The 27,894-nt window shown below is 38.9% G+C and overlaps 2 protein-coding genes across 3 annotated transcripts in view; one reads left to right on the plus strand and one right to left on the minus strand.

Annotated features, from left to right (window-relative positions):
- LOC136990393 (lysine-specific histone demethylase 1A-like) overlaps positions 1–27,894 on the minus strand; it is a 210,249-nt gene that overhangs the window by 52,003 nt on the left and 130,352 nt on the right.
- Positions 992–27,879, plus strand: LOC136990390 (toll-like receptor Tollo). 2 transcript variants are annotated; one of them, XM_067288782.1, is made up of 2 exons: positions 992–1,039; positions 21,567–27,879. In XM_067288782.1, the coding sequence occupies exon 2, from the start codon at positions 21,888–21,890 to the stop codon at positions 25,455–25,457; it is 3,570 nt and encodes a 1,189-aa protein (XP_067144883.1). In that variant the 5' UTR covers positions 992–1,039; positions 21,567–21,887; the 3' UTR covers positions 25,458–27,879. The 2 variants fall into 2 exon arrangements, with proteins under 2 accessions (XP_067144883.1, XP_067144882.1); XM_067288781.1 differs by lacking the exon at positions 992–1,039 and adding an exon at positions 4,120–4,217.

Raw genomic sequence — 27,894 nt, forward strand, 5'->3', positions numbered from 1 at the left:
AGATCTTCTTACCTTCTACCTCTCTTAATTAATCCCTTTAATTTATGTTTATGGTAGAAGAGGAGTAAGAAAATAGAAAAAGTAGATTTACATCTTTTCTATCTTCTTACATTCTCCTCTACCATGAACACGGATTACGCGGATTAATGAAGACTTTCTACAATCAAAACTGAGATTTCTACTTTAAATATTTATAAAAAACACCCTTAAAAATAGAAATTCTTACAACTTAATCCACAATTCTAGAGCAGATGATAGAATTTTTGCAACATATCCACATAAAAAAAATTAATTATTTTTAGCATCAAAACAGAATGTTCTTGTGTTCACACCAGTTTTTAAATATTATTTTAATACATTTCAAATTAAAATTGGAAAAATGAATAAAATAAAGTACAGAAATTAATCATATCAGAGCCGTATTTTAATATAATTTTTCCAAAATTTCCCTTTTCTACAATCGAGAACAGCTGCAACGTTATAACAGGAACATCTGCATTAATTGGTAATTAAGTGTGTTTATATCAGTATTAATTTTTAACTAAACATCTCTCCATCTTAGATTACTTCAACAAACATACGAATAGGGAGGTAGGGTAAAAAACACAAGAAAGAGCGGAACTTTAAAGTAAATATTTTGTCCACCCCAAAAAAATTCTTAACTTCAACAAAAATTAAATTAAACAAAATAAGGAGGGGGAGTAAAGACAAAGAATTGATTTTCGATAGGTAAGTAATTGTTAGAGTGCAGCCCCACTTCTTTTAAGAAATTGGGGCAATTTAAAGCGTAAACATAATTCCTAATTTTGAAAAATTCCAGTGAAAAAGCGTTAGTAGGAACGACGACAGAACGATCCATCTGAGTGAAGGTTAGAAAATCCTCCAGCAACACAGCATCGAGTTCTCTAATGGTAATGAAGAAGCATCGCAGCAGGATCAGAGTGGTTCCCCGAGGGACTGTACTTTGGGTTCTACCAATCTGTCACAGGAGCCGAGAATTGTTGACCACTCCCTCAGCACCTATCCCGAGATTTAACAGGTAATCCACCCCGGCCACGTGATCCATTGACACTTCTCATTTCCGCTTTCGGACTTTCCAATATGTCTTCGGGGGATTCGACTCTTTTCTGAATGGATACTGCGGTTTTCCAAAATGAGATTGCCCCATGATGTATGCTATTAAGTTCTTCTTACCAATCGATATCGGGCTCTTAATTGTCCGAAATAGCTTTTGCTCTTTTATCAACTTCGAAAAACTCCCGCGTTAATAACTTTTTAAGCATTTCCTCCTCCCTATTAAGAGTGATCGATAAATCGATTGAACTTATTAAAATTCTTGTGGATTGCTGGATATATTTAATTTTCTTTTTTTATCTTTTATTTTTCTGATAAAATTCCTGATCGTCTCGAATATCCAACAAAATGGTTCCCCAAATGCGATTCTTGTGATAACGAACTTTAAATGTTCTGTATCTAACTCGATTATAAATATCGAAAATTCTCATCATTTCGAATAGAATTTAAGCCACAAAATCTCCGAAACAAGCGAGATTCCCGACGTGAAAAGCATGCATTTAGAGGGAATTTCCGACAGTAAACCCCCCCCCAAATTTGAGATTTAAACGCGAGAAAACCCTCTTTAACTTTATAAAAAAAATTAATTAAACCTTAACGAAAAAGCTCAATAAGTAACCATTAAGCAAAAGCTTAAACCCATTAAAAGGGAGCGATTCGTCATATCGTAACTAATGAAAATTCTGAAACCCCCTTCACTAAAACCATTTCGGGGTGTATAGAAATATTCAGAAGCTGTATGTTGGAGGTAAATTAGGCATGGAATACAAGCTACAGAACTTTTGTTGCTAGCAATGAGAGATGAAGAGAGGAAGTAAGTATCCGGTGTTGTAGCCTCTAGGATTCAATTAGCGAGAGGCAGCCCATGTTTAATTGGTAGTAACATCCCACTCCGAGTTTCCTAAGTTGGATAAATGATGCTCGGCAACCGATTAAATCACGTCTTGTGACTTCAGAGACGAGGTCTCTTCCCCATTGTCAGGAAGAACCTAATTATTGCATGCGGATCTACATACCCATCTGCAACGTTTTAACGGGGTTTAAAATTATAAAATCATCACCTCCTTTCACCCAAAACTAAGATACCATTAAGGTTACTAAAACTTAAATAATTTAATCGAATTTTAAACGAGCAACTGCACGTTTCCACACGATTTAATTTAGAATAATATAGTTTAAAGTAAAGAGAGAGGGAGGGAAGAAAAAATAAAAAAAAGTATATTTATATATACACAGAGACACACACACACCACACCTGTGTGTGTGTGTGTGTGTGTGTGTGTGTGTGTGTGTGTGTTGTGCATATATACATTTTTTGAAATTTAAAAATTAATTAGAACGCTTTAAAAATTTAATCAACAGAAAACTTTAATGGATTTTCCACCTAAATTATTATTCCATCATTACTTTAACGAGACGATAAACAAAGACGATGCTTTAACTCTTAAAAATGTTAAAGAGAGAGAGAGATTTTCGTTATGCTACCTTAGTAATAAATTCTCATACAAGAGGGGGAGATTGTAGAGTAGCCAAATATATAATTAAAGAATTTGTTTGCGAGCAGACACACAAACACACGCGCCGAAAAATTTTTTTAAAAAATCCGATTTCTCGGTAGTTTTTCCTCCTCCTCCCGAATTTCTCTTCTCATTTGCAGTTCATCTCGACGAATGACACGTCTTTTGAATTTTAAAAAGATTCTATACGCTTGTCAAATTCCATCAAAATGCATTCGTTTCTTACCCATCTTGTCGCTTACATTCCTTTAAGATACAGATATGTGTAACAATTACACATCATAACTTTTTCTTCAGACCAAGAATGGAATTCGTTCATTAAAATTGCTTTGAAAAAAAATCACGTGGAACGTCTTACAACCTTTAAAAATTCCTCTTCTTCTTATTCCTCCTCCCCCGTTTTTTTTAAAGTAGTAATAATGTTAGAAAGAGGAGACTAGCCTATACATCCAATGGCAATTAAATTATCCGGATGGTTAATAACCGAGATGAAACCATCAAATTTTATTGGTAGAAGTCGTAAAGTTTAAAAAAAAGAATGAAACAAATTGATAAAAACCGCGCACCAAATATTCGTTTTAGGAGCATCTGGAGTGGTTCCAAGATACTAACGACGCTCCTCCATCATTTGCTTGATCTACCAGACAAACGACAAGTCGAGAGGGAGAACAAATATTTTGCGTGCCGTTTGTTTAAAGCGTCCCTTTTCCGACTCGATCTTATAGACACACAGACGTGCACTCATTTGTCTTCATTCTCCTCTTACACCGCGTAAAATGATCTAGAATAGTATCTTCCTGCTTAAAGGGGAGGTCGAAGTTTACTCAATTTTATCATATCGTCGTGTAAACATTCCCCCCCCCAATTCGTCGAGGATATGAAAATATCAATTCTTCTATTGTTATTTAGACGATTTACGAATTGTCGGAGCATTAAAACAATGTAATTGTTGAGTAGACGAATGTTTTGTTATTGAAAATCGCCGCGATTCGTCACGATACAGATCAATGTAACCGTGTCAACCACTAGTCAAAAATGAAAATAAGCCGTGTCAACAGCTCGAGTGTGAAGCGAATACCCTCCAATCTATACTAATTAGTGAATTTACATATTTTTCAACGCTCGAACAATGGTATCACAGTTTTTTTGGCAGTGAAGCGGCACAAAAAACAACAAATGCTCCGACTAAACTGACCTTTACCCGTTTTTTCTGCCCCCTTTTTTCCTACGAAATTATAACATTAATGGTCGGGATGAAAGCTACAGTGTTACATATACATAAATACTTCTATAGAAACAAAGTAGTTACCTCATAACGCAGCCAATTAAAGCTCCTTCCCAGCACAAATTTATTTTTTTAAAGACACGAAACGCAGATTTCGGTTATGAAATGTTTATCGTGGAGTAATGCTTTTTAAGTTAAAGAGCAGACATCTCACGATCTTCTCCTCTTCACCTAATTTAAGACGAGAGAAGTCTGATTTTTCGTCACAGGAGGGCGCCAGCGAGTGGCTTTATAAACCTCCACCCCTTCTCCCATTGGAGCAGTCATTCCTATGTGTGGCGTTGTCTGAGAAAGGATGTACAGGAATCAGTCCAACCAGGAATCAGCCTGGGTGAAGCACGGTAAGTTAAACACTCCTAAAGAAACTAGTAGCTTATCCTCTTTCCGAAAAGATATACCTCCACTCCGATACCCGAGGCGACTCGATAACTTTATCGCTCTTTCCTAACTAGCTCCTTGCAGGATTCCTACAAGGACCCTCCTCATTATCATAAAATAGCGTGGTGGACGAACCCGGGGGGTTTCGAATGCGATAAGCAACCCCCAAACGCAAGTCAGAGCCTTAAACATAAAAACAAAGCCACAAACCGGGAGCCTCTCTCGGAGGGGTGCCACTTCTAAGACTATGAATGACCCTCCTGTGTGATAGATACGGTTGTAGAGAAGGGATGGATAATTTTAACAAACTTAAGCTGTTCACCAGACGGGAAGTGTCCACTTCCAAAAGAACGGGAACGTAAAGGAGCCGACTGTAATTCGATCCGTAGAATTCCAAGTTCGAATGCAAGCGGAAAATGTCATCCCGTGCTTCCTGCTTCCTCTCGTCTCCCACCGTTTCAAGAGCTATTTGTTTAACCATTAATCTTAAAAGTACATATTTCTGATTATTTACGGGTTAAACTCTTTGTAAATTTAGAAAATTTTACAACTCTAAGTTCCGATAACAGCTGTTTTGTTATCATAGCGGCATCGCGTACGAACAATGGAGACGATCTGAAAAATAAATATTTGCAAGAGATGATAGCGTCATTATTTTCTTACTATTTAATAAAAAAAAAACTGAATTTTTTTCGGGGGTGGCTCGTTTTCTCACCTATATGGAAAGAGGGGGTGATCAAAGCGTGTCGTGGAATTCGATTTCGTTGTCAGAAAATATTTACGTATCCAGACCACGTTTTCCATCATGGCAAACAGTAGTGTTTACAGCTTTGCTTTCTCGGGGAATCCTTGCCCGCTTTGCTTTTCTTCAATAGAGATGCTTCGGATACATGAATCGATCGTTCGGAAGTAGGCTAAAGTGCATAATGCAAACACCCCTATACGTTCTCGAAGATCTTTCATCATATACGTCTTTGAAACATACAAAACACCATCAATTAAAGTAGAAATGTATACGAGAGGAGTAAAGATTCTAGATCGTTTAGTATCTCTCTGGAGTGTGCCAACGTGAAAAATCCCTCTGTGTTGTGGATCTTTGTTTGTACCAATGTATAAAATCATTCTGTGTTGTGGTTCTTGGTTTGTATCTCTGAAACACGCGCTTTAAATTAAAGCTGAAGACTGTAGACCACTCTAGAATCATTGGGAGTAAGCTAAAACGAATACCCAAACCTCGGTGGTATCCCTCCTTAAAACATACATAGACTCATTGCTAATTAAAGTAGAAACGTGTAGGAAAAGAATTACAGGAGAGGAAAGATCCCAGGTCATTCAAGAATAAGTTTACGCTTCTAGTTTGTGTGCCAGTTCTATAATCCCTGAGACGTTAACCAACCTCTCCCCCCGACACACACGAGGATATAAAATATATGGAAGCTTTTATGATGGTTAGAAACGTAGCGGCTTTGGGGTTTTTAACCGAACATAACCCGAGGGAAGAAAGGAGAAGCGATGTATGTGGGGATTATCCTGAGAAGGATTAAGATGGCGTCCTGGAAGACCGATCAATCGTTGCCAATAACAGTCAATGGCAAAGAGATTACTACTAAGTCAGGACGGGGGACAATACCGCAGACGGCCCGTCCAATAAACTTTCTACACACACAGCTTGTTCCTCCGTGTCAGATTATTGTCTACTACAAAAGGTTCGAGCACCAGGTGCGAGCTAGAGCGAAATTATTTATAGGAATAGGAAAACCCCCCATATAGTAGTCGACGTTGTGTGCAATCTCCTATATTTGTTGCTAATCTCTTCGTCTAACCGCGAGGTAGCGTAGAAATTAAAGTGAAAAAACAGAGTGTACGCGAGTGGTGTGGATCGTAGGAAAATCAACTCGCAACACGACTAATAAAAAAAGATGACGATGCACTTCACTAACATCGCCTTTCTCCTCATTAATTAACCTCGTAACGACCCGAGTATTGCATCCAAAGAATGGTTATGACATTCTGACAAACTATCGGCTGTGGGTTAGAAGAAAAGTCTGGTACAAAGCACAGGATCGGTAGCACTATCCGTCAGAAACAATCAGCTATCTAAGCACGGATATTGATTTCTCTTTTGCCAAAATATAAACAGCTACTGCGCCTGACTGGAGTGGCTGGCGTGCATTAAATGATTAAAACACGACGATTACGTGAGGGATTATGAGGGGAGAGAGAGAGTAAGAGAGAGAACACGCGCTCACGCACTTTGGTGTGGCTACGGGGAGGCGCAACTAGGGCGTGAACCCCAATATCCGTCAATCTATATGCAACACCGAAAACGATAAAGCTGCAGGAAGTGAGATTTAATTTTTTTAAAAATGCTCTTTTATTTGTCAATACTCGGAGACGTAATGTCCACCCCCGACAGTGAAAAAATATCAACTTTTAATAATACCCCTTGTAACTATCGAGCCAATCTATGTGTGACAAATGTACACTTCACTCTACAGCGTATGTAACTCCCTAGAAGACAAGGTTTTTTTTTGTTTTAGTGTTTTTTTCCTCCCTATACAACCTTTCTATATCGTAGTGTCGGGATTGCGTCAGGCGTGACACATTGATAAACGGTAAAATCCTTTCTAGACTCTATAGAAAAGTATCGATCGTAAAAGGATTAGGGTAAGGTTATCTGTTGGCAGGAAATCTAGAAACACATTCGACAGGAAATTGATAGGATTTTTCTTTTTTTTTCCTTAAAAAAAATGTATTACATAGAAGCATCTCCTCTCTAAATAACACCAACTTAATAAAAACTCTTGACAAACAACCCTCACCAAGTTTGGCAGCGAGACGAATTATATGACAGGTTTTGTATATAGGAGGGAGGGGAAAAAATTCTAGAAGAGATTAAAGCTTACTGCAGACTAACAGACGTTTTATATTTGATGAATTTGATATAAATTTATAATCGCATCACGTTTGTTTAATTGGTAATAAAGTCAGCGTGCCGTATCGTTAAAAGAAAATTCTCCAGATAAGTTTTCGACCTTCCTAAACGTGTACAGACACTCGAAATTCCACTTCTTCCCGCCGTTTAAGCTTTATTAAAATCAATTCCTCTTCATCATCCGGATATTATTGATATATAAATATAAAAAAAAAAAACCTCATCATCCTCTTCTTGGGGCGCGTGACGCCATTTAAATCTGTGCCATTTTCGGTGCCCGAAATGGATCCGAAATATCGAATTCTGTCGAAGGATGACGATGTGGGTGCGTAACACGCGAATCAATCCGAATTCGTGACTCACGTTCTTTATCGTGACGTTAAAATTATGCTCAAATATTCATGTTTATTGACCGGTTTTGTTGTCGTGCTGCCATTTCTGTTCGAGCGCTGGCCAGTAGGAAATGGTGTCTTAAAAGATTTTTCCACACATTTCTTTTTCGAAACAGTTCTTACGTGCCTCTAACTAGTTCCGACTCGAATTTGGTAGTTTCCAAACGGGAGCAAACTTGTCGTGATAAGCACCGTGGTGCCTCGAGTTTATCTTAATGATGGCAAACCTAATTGCTCCACGGGAATTTATTTTTAGATATAAATTCTTAATGGTCCAAATATTTATTATTAAGTTTTTTTTCCCCTTTATCTTGCGGGGTGGCAACTCGAAGCTTTTAGCTAGTTTCCCCCTCTTCCCCTTCCATTCTGTAGTTATTTTTTTTTCTTTCGTAGCCTACGCGGTTTCGGGTTGCTCATGTGGTCCCATCAACATGCGTGCCGTGTTCTGGCACAATAATAGCAAACAGGCACGGAATGTTCGTATTTATAAGACTCCGATTAAAATGTAAACGTTGCTCCGACAGAATTTCACCAGTTTGCAAGCGTAATGCGAAAGGAAGAGGAAACCCAAAACGTCATTATCCCCGTAACAAAGCAAATTTTCCGTTTGCACGACATTTCGAAACTTTTCAAACTTGTCCACCCCCTCGCCTTAATACGCTATAAAATAATGATGTAAACGATACGTAATGCCACAAAAACTACCTCAATAAAGAGCAAAACTTATACATTTATTTAAAAAAAGAAAGAAAAACACACGGTAGTCGTAGATAGATAGGTAACACACCAGATAACCCGCACTGTTTAGTTTCATCTAACGTCATTTGACGTTCCTGTACGAAACGAAGAGGGGGAGAGGCAAGACGACGACTCACTTTACTAAATTGTCTCCGGAGGTAAAAACCACTCGCGCGCGCCAGATAAAGGCCCGTGTCACGTGACGTCACCTCCACTCTCTCTCCAGATCCCTAAGTGGCGGAGTGTTTAATGGTTTTAAAAAAAACAACGATTGCTTTTAGACAGCCGTCAATACTACGGATGTGAGAAGAGTAGCTAAGTGACTTTACTCTTACTCCCGGTTCTATCTAACTCCCAGTTAATACGTTCCCCCATGGGAGATTGTGTTTCGTCTACTTGCGCTTCCTCATCCCTCCATCATAGAGATTATCCTTACGAAAAGCCTATTCGTAATAATAACCAATGCAATATATTTTTTTTTTTTTGTTTTTAAATTCCAACTCCCCGCGTATAGAAGAAAAGATGTTTTCCCAGCAGGCACCATTAACTGTCGAGTGTCAGAACAATCTCCATCGATTTTTCTTGTACCTAAACGACTTCCTAAGCTGTTTTTCAGTAGGCATGCCACCTAATTAAGAAACCGAACCCACTCCGGAATCCGCAAACGCATTATTATTTACAAGAATCATAAGAAGAAGAAGAGGAGGAGGAGGAGGAGGTGGAGGAGGAGGATGACTTACAAATTCGCGTCTCATTCTACAAGATTATCCTCCTTTTTTCCTCCACTGAAATAACTTTAAATGCATCTCCAACAACCAAACCGACTCGAAATGGCGGTAATTAAACCCTCAATAAAGCGAATCGCCATTTAAATTAATTTACAACGTTGGATACGCCAGATAGACGTTAATAGCCTCTTACTCTAAACGTTAAGGAGACGAGAGAAAATCGAAACTTTCACAAAAATCCTCGACTAATGAGAAACGGAGATACCATTTTCTTCCCTTTTTTTTAATATGCAACCTGTTTGGAGTCTAGCTTGATAGATTATTAAGAAAAGCGAGAGTAATATATGAACTGCTGCGCATTTCCAATCAATCAGCTAGATGGGGATCGATTCTTCGTCAAGGCAGCCCGTATTTGTCTAGCAACAAATACATGCCTACAGCTTCTTTCTCTCCCTATATCTGCACCTAACTCTCCTATTAGCCGAGATACTTCTGACGTAGAGTTATTGTGTTTGGTTCCATATCCGAAGAAAGTGAGCCTCTCTCTCTCTGTGCTTATCTTCACCCCTTTTAGATAATTGTGCCGAATAAGCAGAGATATTGTACTTGATTATCTACAGAAAGTGAGCTTTATTTTCACCCCAATAGATAATTTTAATAAATGAATAGCGTTGCTATGTTTGGACCTACCTAAGTCAGCCTCTCTTATCTTCAAACCACTTAAATAATAGTGCCGAATAAGCAAGAGTGTAGGTAAATTAAATAAAATTTACTTATTTCCACCCCTTGTATAATCGTAATAATTGAATAATGGCGTGTGTTTGGCTCAAGAAACTAAGCCACTTTGCTTGTCTTCATCCCTCTTAGACAATTGCGCCCATTAACGAGGGGTGAGATTTTTTACTTATTTACATCTCACACAAAAGTATAATCGCCGTTCGATGGTACTATTAATAAAAAAAAAGGTTAATTATGTACTTATCTTCACCCCTATAATTTAAACTGCCGAGTAACGGGCATTGTGCTTGATTTTCAGAAGAAAGTGAGTCTTATAATCGCTTCCAATCCTCAGATAATTGTGACCATTGAATAGGGGGTATCAGAATTATAAACATGGGAAAATCCTACAAGTAAAAAAATTCGACCCATCCACCACAAAAGGGTTAATCACGACAAGGAGGTTCTACCAAAATGGATGCACACCGGGTGGCTGAGATTAATTCGCCAGTAGGTCGTACCCACGGCGTTCAGCCACCCTTCCTATCTCTTTCTGTCTTGCTCTCGCTCTCTCTAGCATGTGAATAGAAGAAAAATTTCAATAACTTGGGAGTCGGCTCGCCTTTTGTGTCCGGACACCCGCTGGGATATTGTGAGTAGGAGCTCATACAACCACCTCCCCTCCTTTGACCAGGCTCTTCAAGAACTATTTATTTTCAAACTACAATCTGCACTGCCTACGTAATAACCCGCTTCACCAAAAAATATTAAAAAAGATATACACACAAAAAACGCATCCTCCCCCTTTTAAATGCTTGTTTCTGCTCTTTATAGATTAAAAACGCGAAGATGCCAGTCGATAGTCTTCTTCATAATATATATATCGAGTAAGAATCTTAGTGCAGGGAGGAACTGATGGGAAAATGAAAGCGGGACATCAGGGAGCTATGAAAATATTACGAGTTGTATCGAAATGAGCTTCTGCAAGGCTGACAGAAAGAAAGAAAGAAAGAAAAAATTCTTAAGCAAAGGACTAGAAGCAAAAATCAGGAAAAGAGCAGGAGAGGAAATAAGAAGCCATGAAATGCCAGGAGAGAGATAAGTAGCTGTGAAAAGTTGAGAGAACGTTAAGTACTTCAGACAAAAATCTAATCACAAGAAAGGAAGAAAAGAGAAGAAGGGAGGCTGCAAAAAACCTTCCCCTTCTCCTGCCAATTCGTACGTTAAAAAGCGATTTGTGACTTCCCAAACCGTGCAGATACATTATGCATGAGTGACGCAAAAGATGGTCACAGCTGCAACCCTCACCGGCGTGAGTTTCAACCGAGGGAAGCAAAATGATGCTAACCATTTGCTAAGAGCCTAAAACTCTATAAAGATCGTTAACCTTCCCAGGAATTGATCTTTAATTATATATCCAAACAGCCCTGGACGATACGAAAGTAGTTAAACACGACATGACTAAGTCGGGCAGTCGTAATGATTTTTGCTGTTTGTTTGTCGAAGATTATCGGGTCGAAACACTTGTACCACTCGATTTTATTACACGAGTTACATCATTCTAACGAAAACAATGCCGTATCCGGTCAATAACACAGAAAAACACACACACAAAAACTCTGAAAACGTTTCACGTAAATTCAAATGTAATGCATAAGATTAGCATTAAGCCGTCTATCAATCCAGAAATTTTTATTATTTATTTCTTCAATTTTCTTTCTGTCAAAATTGAAACGGAAAGAATCCTAAAAACGCATCTGTTTAGACAAATTGTTAAATAGGAGGGGGGAGATTCTCGGTCGGGACTCTCTCTCTCTCTCTCTTCCACAGCATCTCCAATTACAGTCAAGCCATGCACAGCACGTGTTCGATTCTCTTCTCCCTAATCCGCAGAACACAAACCAATAGTCAGGAATGTGATCTATAATTAGGACAGTTGTAGTCGAACCCCCCATTAAAACATCGTAAACTTCTCAGAAACAATGGCTGCTCTACAGAGAGGTGACGGTTTGCATCCGTTCTTTGATAATTGGCTTGTTTTCTGTCTAGATTTTTACTCTGCAACCCCCCTCGACGCTTTAATTTCGAGGTTTTCTTCTTCTCTTTTTCCCCCTTTTTTCCTTTTGATTTTTTGGCAAACAATCGAATGAAGCGCAGCCACTCTAGCGCGACATTCCTTGGTTTTGCTTCTGCAAATAACTTCAATCTTGTAAACTTAACCGGACGTTGTTACGACACTAGGAAGGATTAAAAGTTTATTGTTCCTAGGAACACTCTTAAAAACAAAACTGAAAATTCCCTAATTTATAAACTCCTCGTTAAAGTTATGTGTTTGTGTAACAAGAAATGCTCAACGATTTTTAACATTCAGTTATTATTACATTAAATCGAATTTACTCGTCATATGAAAGGTTGATAGGCTAACTAGACCACTCAGTAACAAGTATAGAATACTCGCTACTGCTTTATTGTCATTGCAAAATGCTCACCTTGATCCTTAGTATTTAAGAATGCTCACTAAATTTTTGTAATGTGCTTACTAGGTTCTCTTTATTTACAGTAGAATAATAGCCAGTTCATCAAAATATTTATTTGGTCTCTATCATTTGGGTGTAGAATTCTTGGTCTACAATAGAATTCTCAACAGAGTTTTCAATAGATTTTCACTATCTCCAGCAGAATGCTCTTTTGTTCCTCACTAAAGCAAAATGCTCAACATATTCTCAGTATATAGGCTAGACATATTACTGTAATAAAAAAACTTTAACAGCTTAATCTTAATAATTTAAACTCGAAAATTCTGAATTTACCATCCAATAAACGTGGAATAAACAACGATTATTATTCAAATTTTAAACAGGATTTTAAAACAATATAATTAGTCTTCTTTCCGAGTCAGCATAAGAAGAATACTTCGACTGTAAATTCTTCACGAGATCCACTTAAAAAGAAAGCCTATTTTACACACATTTAACTGCCAGAAATTTATTCCACTGAGTTTCAAAATCAACAAAAGTAGTCAAGCGGAAAAAAATTAGAGTAATTCACTTCGTTCCAATTTGATCGAAGAGAAGCAAACAAAAAAATTGCTATAGCGGAGTAGAAGAAGGTTTAAGACAGATGGAACATTTCACTTTTCAATTAAGTCCCCTTAATTGCTATAGAAAGAGGGAGCCATTTCTATTACTTGACTAGAAAATGAAACCCTTGCAGCTTAGTCAGCGAGTTGGATGGGTGCAGCGCGTATAGTGTAAATTCTCCTTACTTCCTACGCTCCTAAGCGCTAGAAAGAAAAAATGGCGCTAGGTTACTATGACAACACAGCGTTGTATTACAGAAGGCCCGGGGCTAAACTCCCACCGTTGTTCTGTCCCTTGCCACACCCCAAGTACGAGTAGACAATACGGTTGGTAACGTGGTACCGTGTACAGAGATAAGAATGAGAGTTCCATCTCGTTAGCGATCTGGAATTAAGAGACGTTTCGGGGGAGTTCTTTCGCTAACAAGAGGAGCCAACTTCTATACACACACAGACACAAGCACACAACTGCAATTGGGTTATGATTAAACCTGGTAGGAATCTAATTACGACTTCATCTTGGCTACATTCCTTCAAGTATTTTTTCTGCAAGCAAAAATATGATGAGGAACCTCAACTTTAATTAAGCAATCGTATCGATTATTGCTTTAAATCTTTTCAGAGAATATAACTTTAGAGAGCAATCGAAACTTTTCCAACAGAGTATCGCATACTGCATAGTGTCTTTCGCATACAACTTTGTCAAGCTAATATGCTTCTAGGCAAAAGGCAGCTGTATTGATATGAAAGAGAGGAGAGAAGCTATCCATTCTATACCCAACACGCATTGCTCTCAATAGAAAATACGCCCCAATACTCCACCATTAATGTAGAAGGCCTCCTGTGTTGTGTCCTGCATAAAGTGTTCAGGAGGGAAGCAGAAAAGAGATGATTTCTCTAGCCTGGCCACCAGGTGAGTACATGTACTCCCACAGACGGGTCAATGGAGGTGAAAACTTGACGTGAGGTCACGTGTTTCACGTACTACCCGGATGTTTCTTTGCTCTCTCGCGCTCTCTCCTTCTTTCGTCTACCCATTTCTTACGTGTTGTTGTAAAGAGATCCGGAGAAGAGATAATCGAGTCGTGTGATGGTTCCTCTCTTTGTATCAATTCGACTCGCTATAAATTCCTAACGATGCCATCGATGTAGTTTTGACAATTTGAATAATACTAAAATGGATTTATCACGTACAAGAACCATGCAATTAGAGTTTTTGAAGTATATTTCCACATAGTACAGGAAAAAGAAAAATATACTTAAATTGTCATCCAACGAGCATTGTATATACACAACTCACGCTTACCATTAAAAACGTATTGTCGCAGTTCCATGGGAGCAACGTGCAGTGAAAATAGATGCTATGGCTCAAAAAAGAAATTATAACGAATTTAACACCAGAAAAATGTATTAAAAAAAGCAAAAAAGAACAGAATTACATTCGATCAGGTGAACTTATAGAGCGAAAGAAAAGGTCACTCACGTGTACACACAAACAAAGGGAGAGGAAAAAAACCTAGAAACGTGTACGTTTGAAGGCGAATGGATAAAGAAAAACACAAGAAAAGCAGACAAATTTATATTTATCTTTTTAAAAAATTTACAATTGCTACACTTTACGGTAGCAGAAAATTGAGGAAACGGTCAGAAAAGTTGCTACACACCATTAAATACGAACATCAGATAAAGATAACACGTACGAAAATTGACCCAACCAAGCAATTTCTTATTCTAGAACAATAAAGTTCGCACAATTTCTGATTATTACGAACAAAATGAGGATCATCAAACTCATCAAAAGGATATTTTTACAAAAGGAAATTAACAGAAAAATCTCTTTAAACAAACAAAGTATTTATATTATGTAATATATATATATATATATGTATATAATTTTTATATTTACATAAATTTAAGAATGTATCCGTGAGAGAGTTCTTAAAGTAAACAAGTCATCATCAGCGAGCATCCCTTCTTTCTCTTCTGTTTTTTCCCCCCTCTTCCTCCGCATCCAACTCGGGTTATCTAATGCTCTTTAGAAATAAAGGAATGAAGAAACTTTTCAACTCGATCTCGACCATCTATTTTAAGATGAGAGTAAACAGGAGGAGAGGAAGAAGGAAAAAAATAATAATAAAAAGAATGAAGCATCGCCATTGTTGCCAGCAATTTGGTGTCGTTGACTAGATACAGACCCGGTCTGCTCCGTATCAAAATTCTTCAGCAAAACTGTTACCACTACAATTTAATAAAGCAGGAAAGTTACGCCCAACGTTACGCTAGTAAAATTCTAATAAATTTATTTTTATCCAGTTGTCTAACGCTACAAACCGATAAATGAGTGGACTTATAAACGATCCATGATTAAACTTGACATTGAGTAAATTTGCAAATAACCTTGATTTTGATTAAATCTCTCTCCAAACACTGAATCGATTTAATTCAATATCTAAACTAGATATAGACTAGATTCCGGATTTTAAACTAAAATTCCTCAAATTGGCATTCGGCTAAACTCGTACGTTGTCGAAATTCCTTTACCAAACTTGACGCTAACTAAACTCCCTAATTAAACATTACAAACGGATTAAATTCCTAACTAAACTCGTTACAGAATATAAATTTAACAATAACTAAGCTTCGTTTTAAAATTTAATCATGTTTCCCGATCATTTGTAGGCGTAGGAATCTGGAAAGAATAAAAATAAAATGCGATGACGAATTGCTCATGTGTGCTTCAACAAACCGTAACTAATAATAGACGAGCTCTTCACATAATATGACTTTATAGATAAGGAATTTAAAGTCTACTTTTCCTCTATTCTTTCAACGTATCACTCGTCTGGACTATTAAAAACCCGGTACATGAGCTCATTAGCAGTTAAAGTAAGCGTGGTAAGTAATTCGAGTCGAAAGTTTAGTGATTTACAAACGACAACTGGCGATGGGGGATAACGTCCGGGATTAGGTGGCCGATGCAATATTTTTGGAAGGCCAACGAATGGTTAGAAAGAAGATAAACACGACACCCTCAACCCAGCTGCACAACCACTATAGATCAAGTAAAGTCGCTCCTAGACGTGGATAGTAGTTGCGCCCTATTCTATAAACAACACGTTGAGAATTAGTAATCGGAGAGGAGATTAACTATAGATAGCATTCTCTTCTAAGCGTGATTGATTTTGTGATTATTTCTTCAAACAAAAGAGGAGGATATACTGTATAAAAAACTGGGATTTCCCTCTTTATAATTTTGTCTCCCCCTTTTATCCCCTTTACTTTTGAGGGGGCGAAGTTAACGATCGATGAGCGTTACGCCCACTCGGGTCTTCTTGAAGTTTTCTCCAATGATTTAAGTTAATCTCGGATATTTAATCTATACTTCTAGAGGAAAAAAATTCCCCTTACACCCCTTTTGAATAAAAATAACTCCCTTATTTTATTTTCTTTTAAATTGGTGAAGTCGAACTTAACGATCAGCCTCCGTCCTCTCGCTCAAATATACTGAATTTGAAAGAATGAAGGGTGAATTCTCTTAATAATTTTTAGTCTTTTGTAGAAATTAACTCTATTCTTCGTAATTAAATTTATATTTAAGCAAAATTTGACAAATAATTTCTGCTGTGCACCAATTTCCTTCACCTAACGTCTTACAGAATGCTTAAGGTTAATCTATGACAATATAAACTGGTGTTTGCTTGTTAAAATTCTTTATAGATAAAGATTTATCTTAAGTTCCCACTATTTAAAAATATGTTATAAGTTAATTAAAGGATCATTTATATCTTCCTTAATCCAACCTTCATAAACTCGTCATCCAAGATTTATACGCGTCAATCAATTGTATGTAAAAGACTATAAAATATGCAAAATTTAAAAATAACTACCGTAAACCACTCCCTTAATAAATTTTTTCATGCTTTTGTAAGCAAAATACAGCAGAATTTCTTACCAATTTTCTCATTTTCACTAGAAAGTTTGACCCGACAAAACTAATCTGGAGCTCCTAAAATGTGGTCGGGACCTCAGGGGGTGCTCGAATTTATCGTGTCATTACTATTGATTTACGTCCAAAGAGATCAGCAGGCTTAGAAAGGCTCAGAACGCATCAAATCCCTGTAGAGCCAGGAACCACAATGCAGAAAAAATGAAGATGAGTGATGCGTGGGGATGTCAATGAAACTAATTACAAGATGTAAATAAAAAAAAATAAAAGCTGAAACTAACTTTTCTACAAAAGCATTTTCTAAAATAGAAAGTTTACTCTTTAAATAAAATAAAATAATAAAAGTGGAAGAAAGAAATTGAATGGCACGTCCGAATGTCGTAATGCAATTGGCTGATGGTGTTTAAAAACTGCTATTCTAACCCCTGGACTGTCTCTTGTCGGACATAAACGTTAAATCCATCAAACGATTGAAGGAAGAGTTAACAGAGAAACCTTTCACTCGCCTAGATCGAGTAGGCAATGCAATTCTGATCAATTCGTTCGTTGGAGGAGAAAATGTAACCTTTCATGTGTACAATACACTTCCGTTGCCGACTACTCAGTAACAATGACATTTCCGTTCAATTATTTATGGTGACTGTGACATCTAGATCGAAAAAAAAGTAAAGTCGATAGGCCGGAATTTAAAATCGCCAACGACACAAGAAAGGAACGACGAGATGTCAAAACACCTTCCACAAATCTAAACGTCTCCCCTTTTATAAAATTACACGCGCCCATAGAATATGGATTTTTACTAAAGAAGATTCCACACTTCCTCGCTTAGAAAATATTTAAAAAAAAATAAGAAGAAGAAGAAGAAAATCAACGTTTTTATCGGATCAACAACCCGAAAGAAACACCTCAACAGAGCGTGACGCGCGAGAGCATCAACAGCATCACTATCCGTTATTTGATTTAAACGTACATGACATATAAAGCTCGCTTTAACCCGATCCGGTTGATACTTAAAATGGAACAAAAATTAAAAAAAAAAAATAATAATAAAAGTAAAAAAAAGCTATAGCAAGATTCCATTGTTCGAACGAGCCTAGTTGTTTGCTCTCTCCCGTTATTACACACCTGAAGAGACGACTCGGATGCTGAAAGAACGAAGGCAATTTGGGCCTAGCTGGCTAGCCCCTAATGATGTCTGGCTCGTAGAATTTCCTCTCTCAACTTATTTACAACGCTTAACGAGCACATGCAGACCCTTCACTACTACTATTTTTTTTTATATTTTTTTTAACATCGTCGCTGATGGACGTCATAACTTCATTTCTTCAGCGGCATTAATACATGTGCCGACTATTGACTTATTCATCGTGTATGTCGCGTAAACAATAATCCGGCAAGTACGTTGTTAACTAAATTACAATTTTTTTACGTCATAGATGCCGCCATTAGTAATTTTAATCAATTTTTCTACTATTTTTTAAATCCCAACCCCGTCTTTCTTATTAAACCACGTGGAGAGAACGTCCCCCCGTTTTTTATATGGAAGGGGTGGCGTGTAATAGCGACAAACATGTAAAAATTTGTTAAATCGAATGCTCTAAGACTGTTTTCCTAGTGTAGAAAAATTCCGATTTACGGTGGCGTTTAGATGGTACACAATAGAACAACTAAACCCAGTTTAACAATAGAGTCGAGGAGGACGTTTACTTCCCTTATAGAAATATAAAGTGGAAGGTTGGGCCCCGTATTCACTTATCCCCCGTTCCTGTTAGGTGAATAAGGCAAAACAATTGAAACATTTATCTCGGAACTGCGTACAGAAGATATGGCACTTCAACTATTTGCTGGGTAAAGTAACTTCTGACCTAGTTTATCTTAATAAAGTTAATCCGGGAAGGAACTAGTTTCTGTATAGAAGTAGTAGTGTAGTAATTTTCGCACCGGGCTCGCATCAGATATAACAAAAACACATCTAGAACGAAGCAGAAATTCTAAGACGAGAGAAGAAAGTTATAAAGGAAGAAGGGGAGGGAAAAACTACTTTCGAGAGGATAAGATCTGATAAGAAACTCGTTTATGTGTCAGAAAGGGAAGAATTTCGCATCGCGGACTCATAACCTAGGTTCGAATTGGCACATTCCAGCTCGGTGCCACCATCTTATATGATACCAAATATTTTCTGCTGGAGAGTAATGTAGTGTGTATTAGATACGGTGCAGCTCTCGGATCTATAACCAATACGGGATCAATTTACCGATGGGGAGTTGGAGAATTCAATTAAGTCAACAGCATCGTCGAGCTGCAGATAATAGAAATTCCACACGGCGTCCAACTATGAGCTGTAGTCTTTGGGGAAGGCTGGCCGGTCTGGACGTCCATTTGTTTCTGCGTCCGTTGCCCTCATACGGGTGCCTAATCAATGATCTTTTCTGGGAGGAGGCACAAATCAAATTCTGTGGTTTCTTCCTGCACTCCTTAAGTCCCAATTCGAACGACGATAGAGTTTTCCTTATTCCAGGCAGCACCCTTCGATTTTTTTTTCGAAAAGAAAACAGAACAGACGGATCCAACCATTAGGAAAGATAATAGACTACAAGAACGACAATAGGCACCTCCAATACATTGATCAATGGCACAATCGTCGGGGTTCTAACAACCGACTTTGACAGGTGAAGCAGTGGACGTCTCTATCTCGATGTCCGTCTCCCCCCTGTAGGATCGATAAAGAATGCAATCATTGAAACTAATAAGTGACTGGCTAGATGTTTACGCAGATAATTATTGAAAACGGCGAAGCGTCGATAGAAATTAACATAATAGATATCTTGGCAGTGAACTCTTCCATTCTGCAACGAGTGCAGCGTGTCGTCTACCCTCACACCTGTCCGTGCCATCACAAAACCGGTCGCTTTACCCCTTATTACGAAGCGACGAAGGTGAGCGAGTGGCATCCACGTAGACGAAGAAAATGGTATTTTTCTGAATTTACCCCCACCGACAGAAAAATCTTTAACCTATAAGCCGACAGCTAATTGAATTCTTGTCCCAGACGTGAATTCATGTGCAACATTTTTCAATGCGGCGCGCCTGGCTATTGACATATACCGTAACTTCGATCATTGCCTTAACGCTTGGCTAGTTACTAAAGTAACCAATTTACCGAGCGGTATGCAAAACTAGGATTTAATCTGGGATATTTTTAAAGAATCGAGCAGAGGAGAGAAAAAAGTACTCATTCAGAATCTCACGATTCCGTATCTAAACCGGCAAAACAAAGCAACAATGCTGAATGGATCGCATGACCCCTTACCGACCGACAGCACTGTAGAAGCAATGGTAGAGAGAGAGGAAAAACTTTTCCACGAACAATAAATACCACACTATCCCGTCTGACTCCACAAACCATGGCAAATTGGCCTGGGGAGACCTTGACAAAAACTGGTCGAGCCAGTCCAGTTCAGATGTTATCTGTGCAGCTGAATATTTTTCGCCGCCAGCAGAAGCACATTCGCTGCTCTTCTACTCTGTTTCTCCATCTGACCGTGTGCCCAGGAGCGACCATTGTCAAAAACGTGAATCGGACAATGCTAAAAACGTCTCGCTAAATTTATAAATGGATGAACAGAGAACCCGACCCTTAGAAACACACACAAACTCCGGAACTACCGCAAAGTTTATCACCACCTCGCAGCGGATAATTAGCAGTTAAGTGTAGCACGGACGTTTGAAAGAGAATAGAAAAGTTCAATTTTGGGCCCCCATCAGTTTGAATTTAGTGTAGAATTTGAGTTAGATACGCTTCCCTCGAGTGACGTAAGATGAATCCCGTCCCATACTTCCTGGCGATAAATTATAAAGAAAAACATATACCGTTGGGAGGAGGTTAAACAGAATTTTAAAGGCACTTTAATATTTAATAGAAGCGGTACATCTCTTTAATAAAATATGATGGTGCTGTTAACAAAGAAGAGTATTGAGGTGGTCCAGGTGTCGCCGGCAGAATTGAAAACCCCGCAAACATCTAATAACAACCCCCAGCTGACCTATGGAGCCCTTCTGTGCGAGTTGTCAAAGCAGAGAATGAGTGTTCTGTCACCGGAGAGAGAAACACAATCGAAACTAGTAAAATCTTTCCATCTTTAAGCACAAAACTCCTTTATGTAATTCACTATTACCCACTGAATAGTGTCAAGTATATAGACATATGAAGATCTTCGTCTTATTATTAGAGATTCAATCGTGTCATTGAGAATTCTTCCCTTAATATCCTCCAAAAATGTCTTCTTCCATTTTTTTAGAAGTTCGGCGCATCAGAGATGCTTCATTGCGACTTCAACGAAGCGATCATCCAGAGCAGAGCAGAGATTGCAGACACTGCGATAACGACCGATCTTGCACAACAGCATTTTTTTGAATAGAAAAAAACAAAGAAAACGGCCAAAGTCTGGAGAAAAAATTCTCTCAATTTAATTTTATGAGTCCCCTCTTCTCTCATTCTCCCTCACATAGAAACAAAAGTTAGCGGCGAAGTTCAGACCGCATACTAATTATCGCATCATTATGTATTGCTGTGTACCTAGACTAGTACAAAGTAACAGATATGTATGCGAGAGATGCCCTACCCAAACGAGCCGAGCCTCCTATGTAAATTGAACCTTTAAATTGCCTCTAAAATTCTAAAAATATAGGAATGAGGTTGGCAAACTAACGAAAGTTCTCTTAAGTTTTTTAACGACCCGCCAAGACTAAGACTAACTAAGCATGTTTTTTTTTACAGGTGGAGTGTGAGAGGCCCAAAACTCAGTGAAGGCACGCTATGGGTGGAGCCTGCCAGCATATAACCGGGTCACACTACAAAGAGAGAATGAAGCCTCCTCAACTCGTCAAGCTTCCACCCCTGGAAAGAGTGAGTGTGGTCGTGATGTGAACGCCACACAACGGAGCGCAGCAGTGGTGTCAGACAGTCGGTTGGAACGTGCCATGACGGGTCCCGCGCCGTGTCATGGATGTACGTGGACACCGTCCGTGGATTACGAGCCTCCCTGTGGATTAACCGGGTGTCGTTGTGGATAGAACCAGTGTGGATTAAGCGGCCAGCATGGTGGTGGTGATCGTCTCCAGATTGTTGTTGCTGTGGTGGTGTTGGTGGTTACGGTGTACGCCATGTGCGGGCCGACCCGTGCAGTACGTAGCGCCGGAAGACTGCAGCTGGGAAACAGTCGGAGATTCTATATCCGACGTGGCTCTAACGTGTGGTCTGAGGACCATCAATGGAGCATTCGACAGCACCAACTTCAGCCTGATTCAACCCGAGCATACGGTGAGTCTGACAGTTAGATGTGACGATCTATTGTTTGCTAGCACATTAGGTAACAATTCGTTTCATCACTTACGCGAACTACGCTCCTTATCAATAGTGAGTTGTAAACTTCAAGAGATCCCGTCCGCTGCTTTCAGCGGTCTAGGAGAACTCAGGAACTTGTCAGTCAGGACGGAAAATAGCGAGTGGGGCGAAATGTCACTCCGTCTGCACCCAGATAGTCTTTCAATCCTAAATAAATTAGAAAGATTAGATTTAAGTAGGAATAATATGGCCTCGCTGCCCACCTCTTTCGTCTGTCGACTGCCACATTTAGATTACTTCAATTTGACTCATAACGACTTCACCGATGTGGCCAGCTTGGGTTTTACGGGGCAATGTCGTGCCAACCTCAGACAGCTCGACATGTCTAACGGAAAACTCAAGCTGTTGACCGACGGGGGATTCGTCATCTTCACTAAACTTCAAATACTCAACTTGGGTCGGAATCGCATCGCTCGTGCAGAAGAGACGAGCCTAACCGGCCTAGAAAATCTACGCTATTTAGATATGTCCAGCAACCAGTTGGTGGCTCTTCCACCCATGTTCTTCCGTAGCACCGAACAACTAACGGAACTCTATCTACAAAATAATTCGATAAGCGTATTGCCACCCGGATTGTTTTCAGGCCTGCAACAAATGGTCACGTTAGATATAAGCCATAATTCCATCACCAGTCAGTGGCTAGGACCTGATATTTTCGCAGATATGATCCGGTTAGTGGTGCTAGATCTAAGTTATAATAAATTAACCACAATTGGTCCTTCCACTTTTCGATCCCAGTATAGTTTACAGATCCTTCAGTTGCATCACAACCACATAAACAATGTGGCCGACAATGCCTTCGCTTCTTTATACAATCTGCATACACTCGTTCTGAGCCACAACAGAATGGTTCATATCGATGTCCTAACTTTTAACGGCCTCTACGTAGTCAGTACCCTGACCCTCGATCATAATCATATAGAAACTATTCATGCGGATGCATTGAGAAATAGCACCAACTTGCAAGAACTTAACGTTGCTTCGAATAGAATGAAAACTGTGCCACAAGCTATACAATCTCTCCAACTTTTAAGAAGTTTAGACGTGGGCGAAAATCTCCTGGCTAACATACACAATGCCACTTATCAAGGCCTGAGACATCTTTACAGTCTCAGGTTAGCAGGCAACAGAATAGGCAACCTAACCAAAGGTATATTTCGTGATCTACCGTCCCTAAGAATATTAAGTTTAGCAAGAAACAGAATCCAAGCCATAGAGCAAGGAACTTTTGATGATGTTCCAGATCTTCACGCTCTTCGTCTCGACTCAAACTTTATTGGAGACATAAACGGCTTATTCAGCAATCTGCACGACCTTTTAATGCTAAACATCTCGGCCAACAGAATATCGTGGTTCGATTACGCCCTCATCCCAATAGGGCTGCAATGGTTGGACGTACACGACAACCAAATCGAAACTTTGGGCAATTATTTTGAACTAGAATCTGTGCTTAAGTTGAGGACTTTAGACTCTTCCTACAACAAAATAGCAGATATCGATGCGTCTTCATTGCCAAACGGAATCGAAATAGTCTTCCTGAATAACAATCGAATTCGAAACATTCAACCCTTTACGTTTATGGGCAAAGCTAATCTGACCAGGGTCGATTTAACAAATAACAATTTAGAAACACTGGAAATGAATGCGTTCAGATTGAGCGAAGTTGCTACACGACGTCCACTACCTGAATTTTCGGTAGCACAGAATCCTTACAAATGCGACTGCAACATGGAATGGTTACAGAGGATAGGTACCCTAGATGAGTCCAGACAATATCCGAGGATGGTGGACGTGGAAGACATCATTTGTCACATGTCGTTTACGCGTCGAAGAGCACTGGTCCAACTAATCAAAGCCCAATCGTCGCAATTTCTGTGCAAGTACAAGAGCCACTGCTTTGCCCTGTGCCACTGTTGCGAATTCGATGCCTGCGATTGCGAAATGGTCTGTCCAGAGAACTGTACTTGCTATTACGACCAGAGCTGGAACACAAATATTGTCGACTGCAGCAGCAGAAGTCATCAGACCGTACCGAAACGTATACCGATGGACGTAACAGAATTATACTTGGACGGTAACGAGCTGCCATCTCTCTCCAGTCACACGTTTATCGGACGAAAGAACATGAAAATATTGTATCTAAATAACAGTAACGTACAGGTAATACACAACAGAACTTTTAACGGTCTGAAAGCATTGCAAGTGCTAAACCTGGAGAGAAATAAGATTACGGTGCTTCACGGTTACGAATTCGAGAGGTTGACGTATCTGCGAGAACTCTACCTGTCTCACAATCTCATTGCCACTGTGACAAACATCACTTTTGTACCTTTAAAATCTCTGGAGATCCTCTACCTTGATCACAACCATTTAAAAGAATTCCAAGTATGGCAATTGGCCGTAAATCCTCAGCTACACGATGTGACTCTTTCGGAAAATCCCTGGACGTGCGAGTGCCAATTTGTTCAAGATTTTGGCGACTATATCCAAGATCGTGGGGATAATGTGCGAGATTTATACGACGTGACGTGTTCGTACAACGAAACCACCAAATTCCCACTCCTCGAGTTCAACATGACGGTGTGCACCAACCACACATCCACCACCTATCTTCAAAGCTTTCGAGTGGAAGATTTCATGTCTCTGTTGATCGTGTGCTGTTCTCTCTTCTTAGCCTTTCTGTTCCTCTTCATTTTGGTGTACGTCTACCGCCGCGAACTGAGTGTCTGGTTGTATACTCGCTACAAACTTCGCCTGTGCAGACAAGACATCGTCCAGGGCGACGAAGACAAGCTCTTCGACGCCTTCGTGTCCTACAGCAAAAAGGACGAGGCATTCATCGCCCAAATTCTAGCACCCGAATTGGAATGTGGCAACCCACCGTACAGACTGTGCCTTCACTATCGCGACCTCCCAGTCGGTGGGTATCTTTCGGACGCCATAGCCGAAGCAATGGAAAACAGCAGAAGGACTATTCTGGTCCTATCCGAAAACTTTCTAAAAAGCGAGTGGTGCAGATACGAATTTAAGACTGCCCATCACGAAGTGCTCAGCACTCGTAAACACTCACTCATAGTGATAGTCTTGGGGAGGATCGCCTATAGGGACCTCGAACCCGATGTCAAAATGTGGCTTAAGACCAGCGTGTTTCTGAGATGGGGTGAGAAACTCTTCTGGGAGAAACTAAAGTACGAGATGCCAGAGATCAGACATCGGAAAACGGAAAGGAATAGGAACGACGTCACTGTAGCGGTGCACATCTGAATATTCAAATAATAATAATAAGTAAATAAATAAAAACACCAACAACAAACAACAAAGGATTTAATTATATAAATACTGCGTGTGTAAAAGAGAAAATGGGGACGTATCGGGGAAATTATCTAAGTCAACAAGTGTGCGTGCATGAGTGCGTGTTTCGTATATATATATAAATATATATATCTATCTCCAATTGTGTTGTGTTCATCCAATCTCCGTGTAAAACTTCGGATGCCTTTCGTGCGAAGATGGTTGGAGAAGTGGCGTTTGTATCCTTTGTACATACCGGAAGTGACTCGAGTGAGAAAATTTCCTAAATTATGTGTTAGAGGCAGCAGCAGAAGCAGCTTTGAAGACGTTTGCTGTGATGTTTTTTTTTCTGTAACTATGCAGTCTGCGGTGTCACCGTGTCCGATCGCCTGTGTCCGTGTCTGTCTCCAGATAGAAAAAAAAGGTAGGAGCAACGAATGTTTTCATGTCTGGTGAGAAAAAAAACTAAAAAAATTGTATAGAATTAAAAGTGAAATTAAGAGCAATACCTTTTGCCGAAAAAATAATGTGTTTTTGGTGGTGATTTCCTGTTAGACTTCAAAAAAATATGTATTCGTGTTGACGAAGGTATCACATGTTGCGGTAGCAGCACACTTTATACACGAAGCTGCACGTGAATATGTATATTTTTGTCCAATGTAAAAAAAAAATGATAAAGGTGCGATGCCAACGGGATTATATTATGCAGTCGACAATATTTCTAAAGGTAGAATCGTTCGGATAAACGACTAAAAAAAATACATTTTTTAATTATTTATTTACACTTCTCCTGAATATTTTAGGAGATCGGTGACTTCCGGACGGGATATTTTACCGATCGATAGGGAAATTACGGTAAAAACGCTTTTAAAAAGTAGGGATATTACACACAAAAGTTGATAGAAACAAAGTTAAGAAGAGTTTCGTGAGGAAAATTACGCAAGGAGTAAGAAACTTTCGAAATTTCAAAGATTTTTATTAGGGGATTTCGGACAGGAAGAATGATAGGTATACAAAAAAAAACACTACCGATATGTAAGTGATTTGGGGAGGGTTTATTTTTAGCGCGTGAAAATAACTAAATTGGATTAAACCGCGTGTGCAAAATTGGGGTGAATGAAACATAAAAAATTAACCGTTGTAGCCATGAATCATTTAACACGGTTTCCAGTTAACACGAATTAGTTTAGGTGAAAGTGTAAAGGGGAGAAAGAGTATCAATTCGAAAAGTCGACACATGAAAGATTGAATTATCCGCGCATTAATCACACTTCGGTCAACTGACTTTGCATTCTCATTCATTGGCACTCATTAAACGAGTCCCCAAACAATTTTATTGTTCGTTTTACAGGTAAATTAATGAGACTTCACCATAGTCAATTAGGTTAGGAATGATCAGAAAACTGTTAAGAATAATGACGACGTCCACACGTCCACTTCATCAAACGTTACAGATCATTAGCTAAACATGTGTTGTGCCTTATCTTCTTGCACTCTTCGGTCGCAAAACTCTGATCGATTCTACTTAAACAATGACCAAAAATTTTACGTGGAATATCTTCGACTGCAAACACATCCCGGCTTCGAACCGCGAACTAGTCGACATTTTGGTGACAGTTACGTGGCCATAAAATTATATATAAATATATTATATATATATATCTGTTACGACCAACCACTCATCTACTCTGTGTATATCATGCCTACTATGACTGTGTTATTCTGTGATAGAGAAATTCGTCTCCTTAACGAAGGTTACGTTTTAGCGAATGGGTAAATAATAATAATAATAATAATAATATGCCAAGGATGTTTATGTAAAAATACAATAATAATAATAATAATCCCGCAGATGCGGAAGTTGTTAGATCAACCTAAACCCCTAGTTTCTGTTCCTAAAGCCGATCTTGCCCACACTTCGACTAACCCCCAAAAAAACTTTTGCAAAACTCGCGGTGCCGCCATCTGTGGATGGAATTCCGAACTAAAACGTCGCTAAAATTTGGTTCCACGTAGAAAAACTCACCCCTTTTTTAACTATCTCTGGGTCCAATTAACAATATTCGGTCCGGGTGTGGTCAAGATTGAGCCAAAAAAAACTTCGACGAAGTTTGTGTCATACAAAACAATTTTAAAAAAAATAGGGTCACGACAATCTCAAGGAGAACGTAAGGAGCTATTATGTGATGTTACACCATCGATATAAATATATACACATATATACATGTATATATATATAGCCTTATATGTATATATATATATACATAGATGTATGTATATATATATAAACGATGTCTCATATTTGTACATAGTAAAACTGGCTTCTCTGCAGTGATTAATTCATTGCAGGCTTTTTTGTACGTATCTGTACAATAAAAAAAGAGGTGCACGAGGATTTGAATCGTGATTT

The sequence above is a fragment of the Centruroides vittatus genome, unplaced genomic scaffold (genome assembly GCF_030686945.1).
Source record: "Centruroides vittatus isolate TY-2023 unplaced genomic scaffold, ASM3068694v2 scaffold_907, whole genome shotgun sequence".
Taxonomy (NCBI): Eukaryota; Metazoa; Arthropoda; class Arachnida; order Scorpiones; family Buthidae; genus Centruroides; species Centruroides vittatus.

Excerpts from the sequence above, each read along its gene's own strand:
- LOC136990390 (XM_067288782.1), top strand. The coding sequence starts at position 21,888 with ATGGTGGTGGTGATCGTCTCCAGATTGTTGTTGCTGTGGTGGTGTTGG.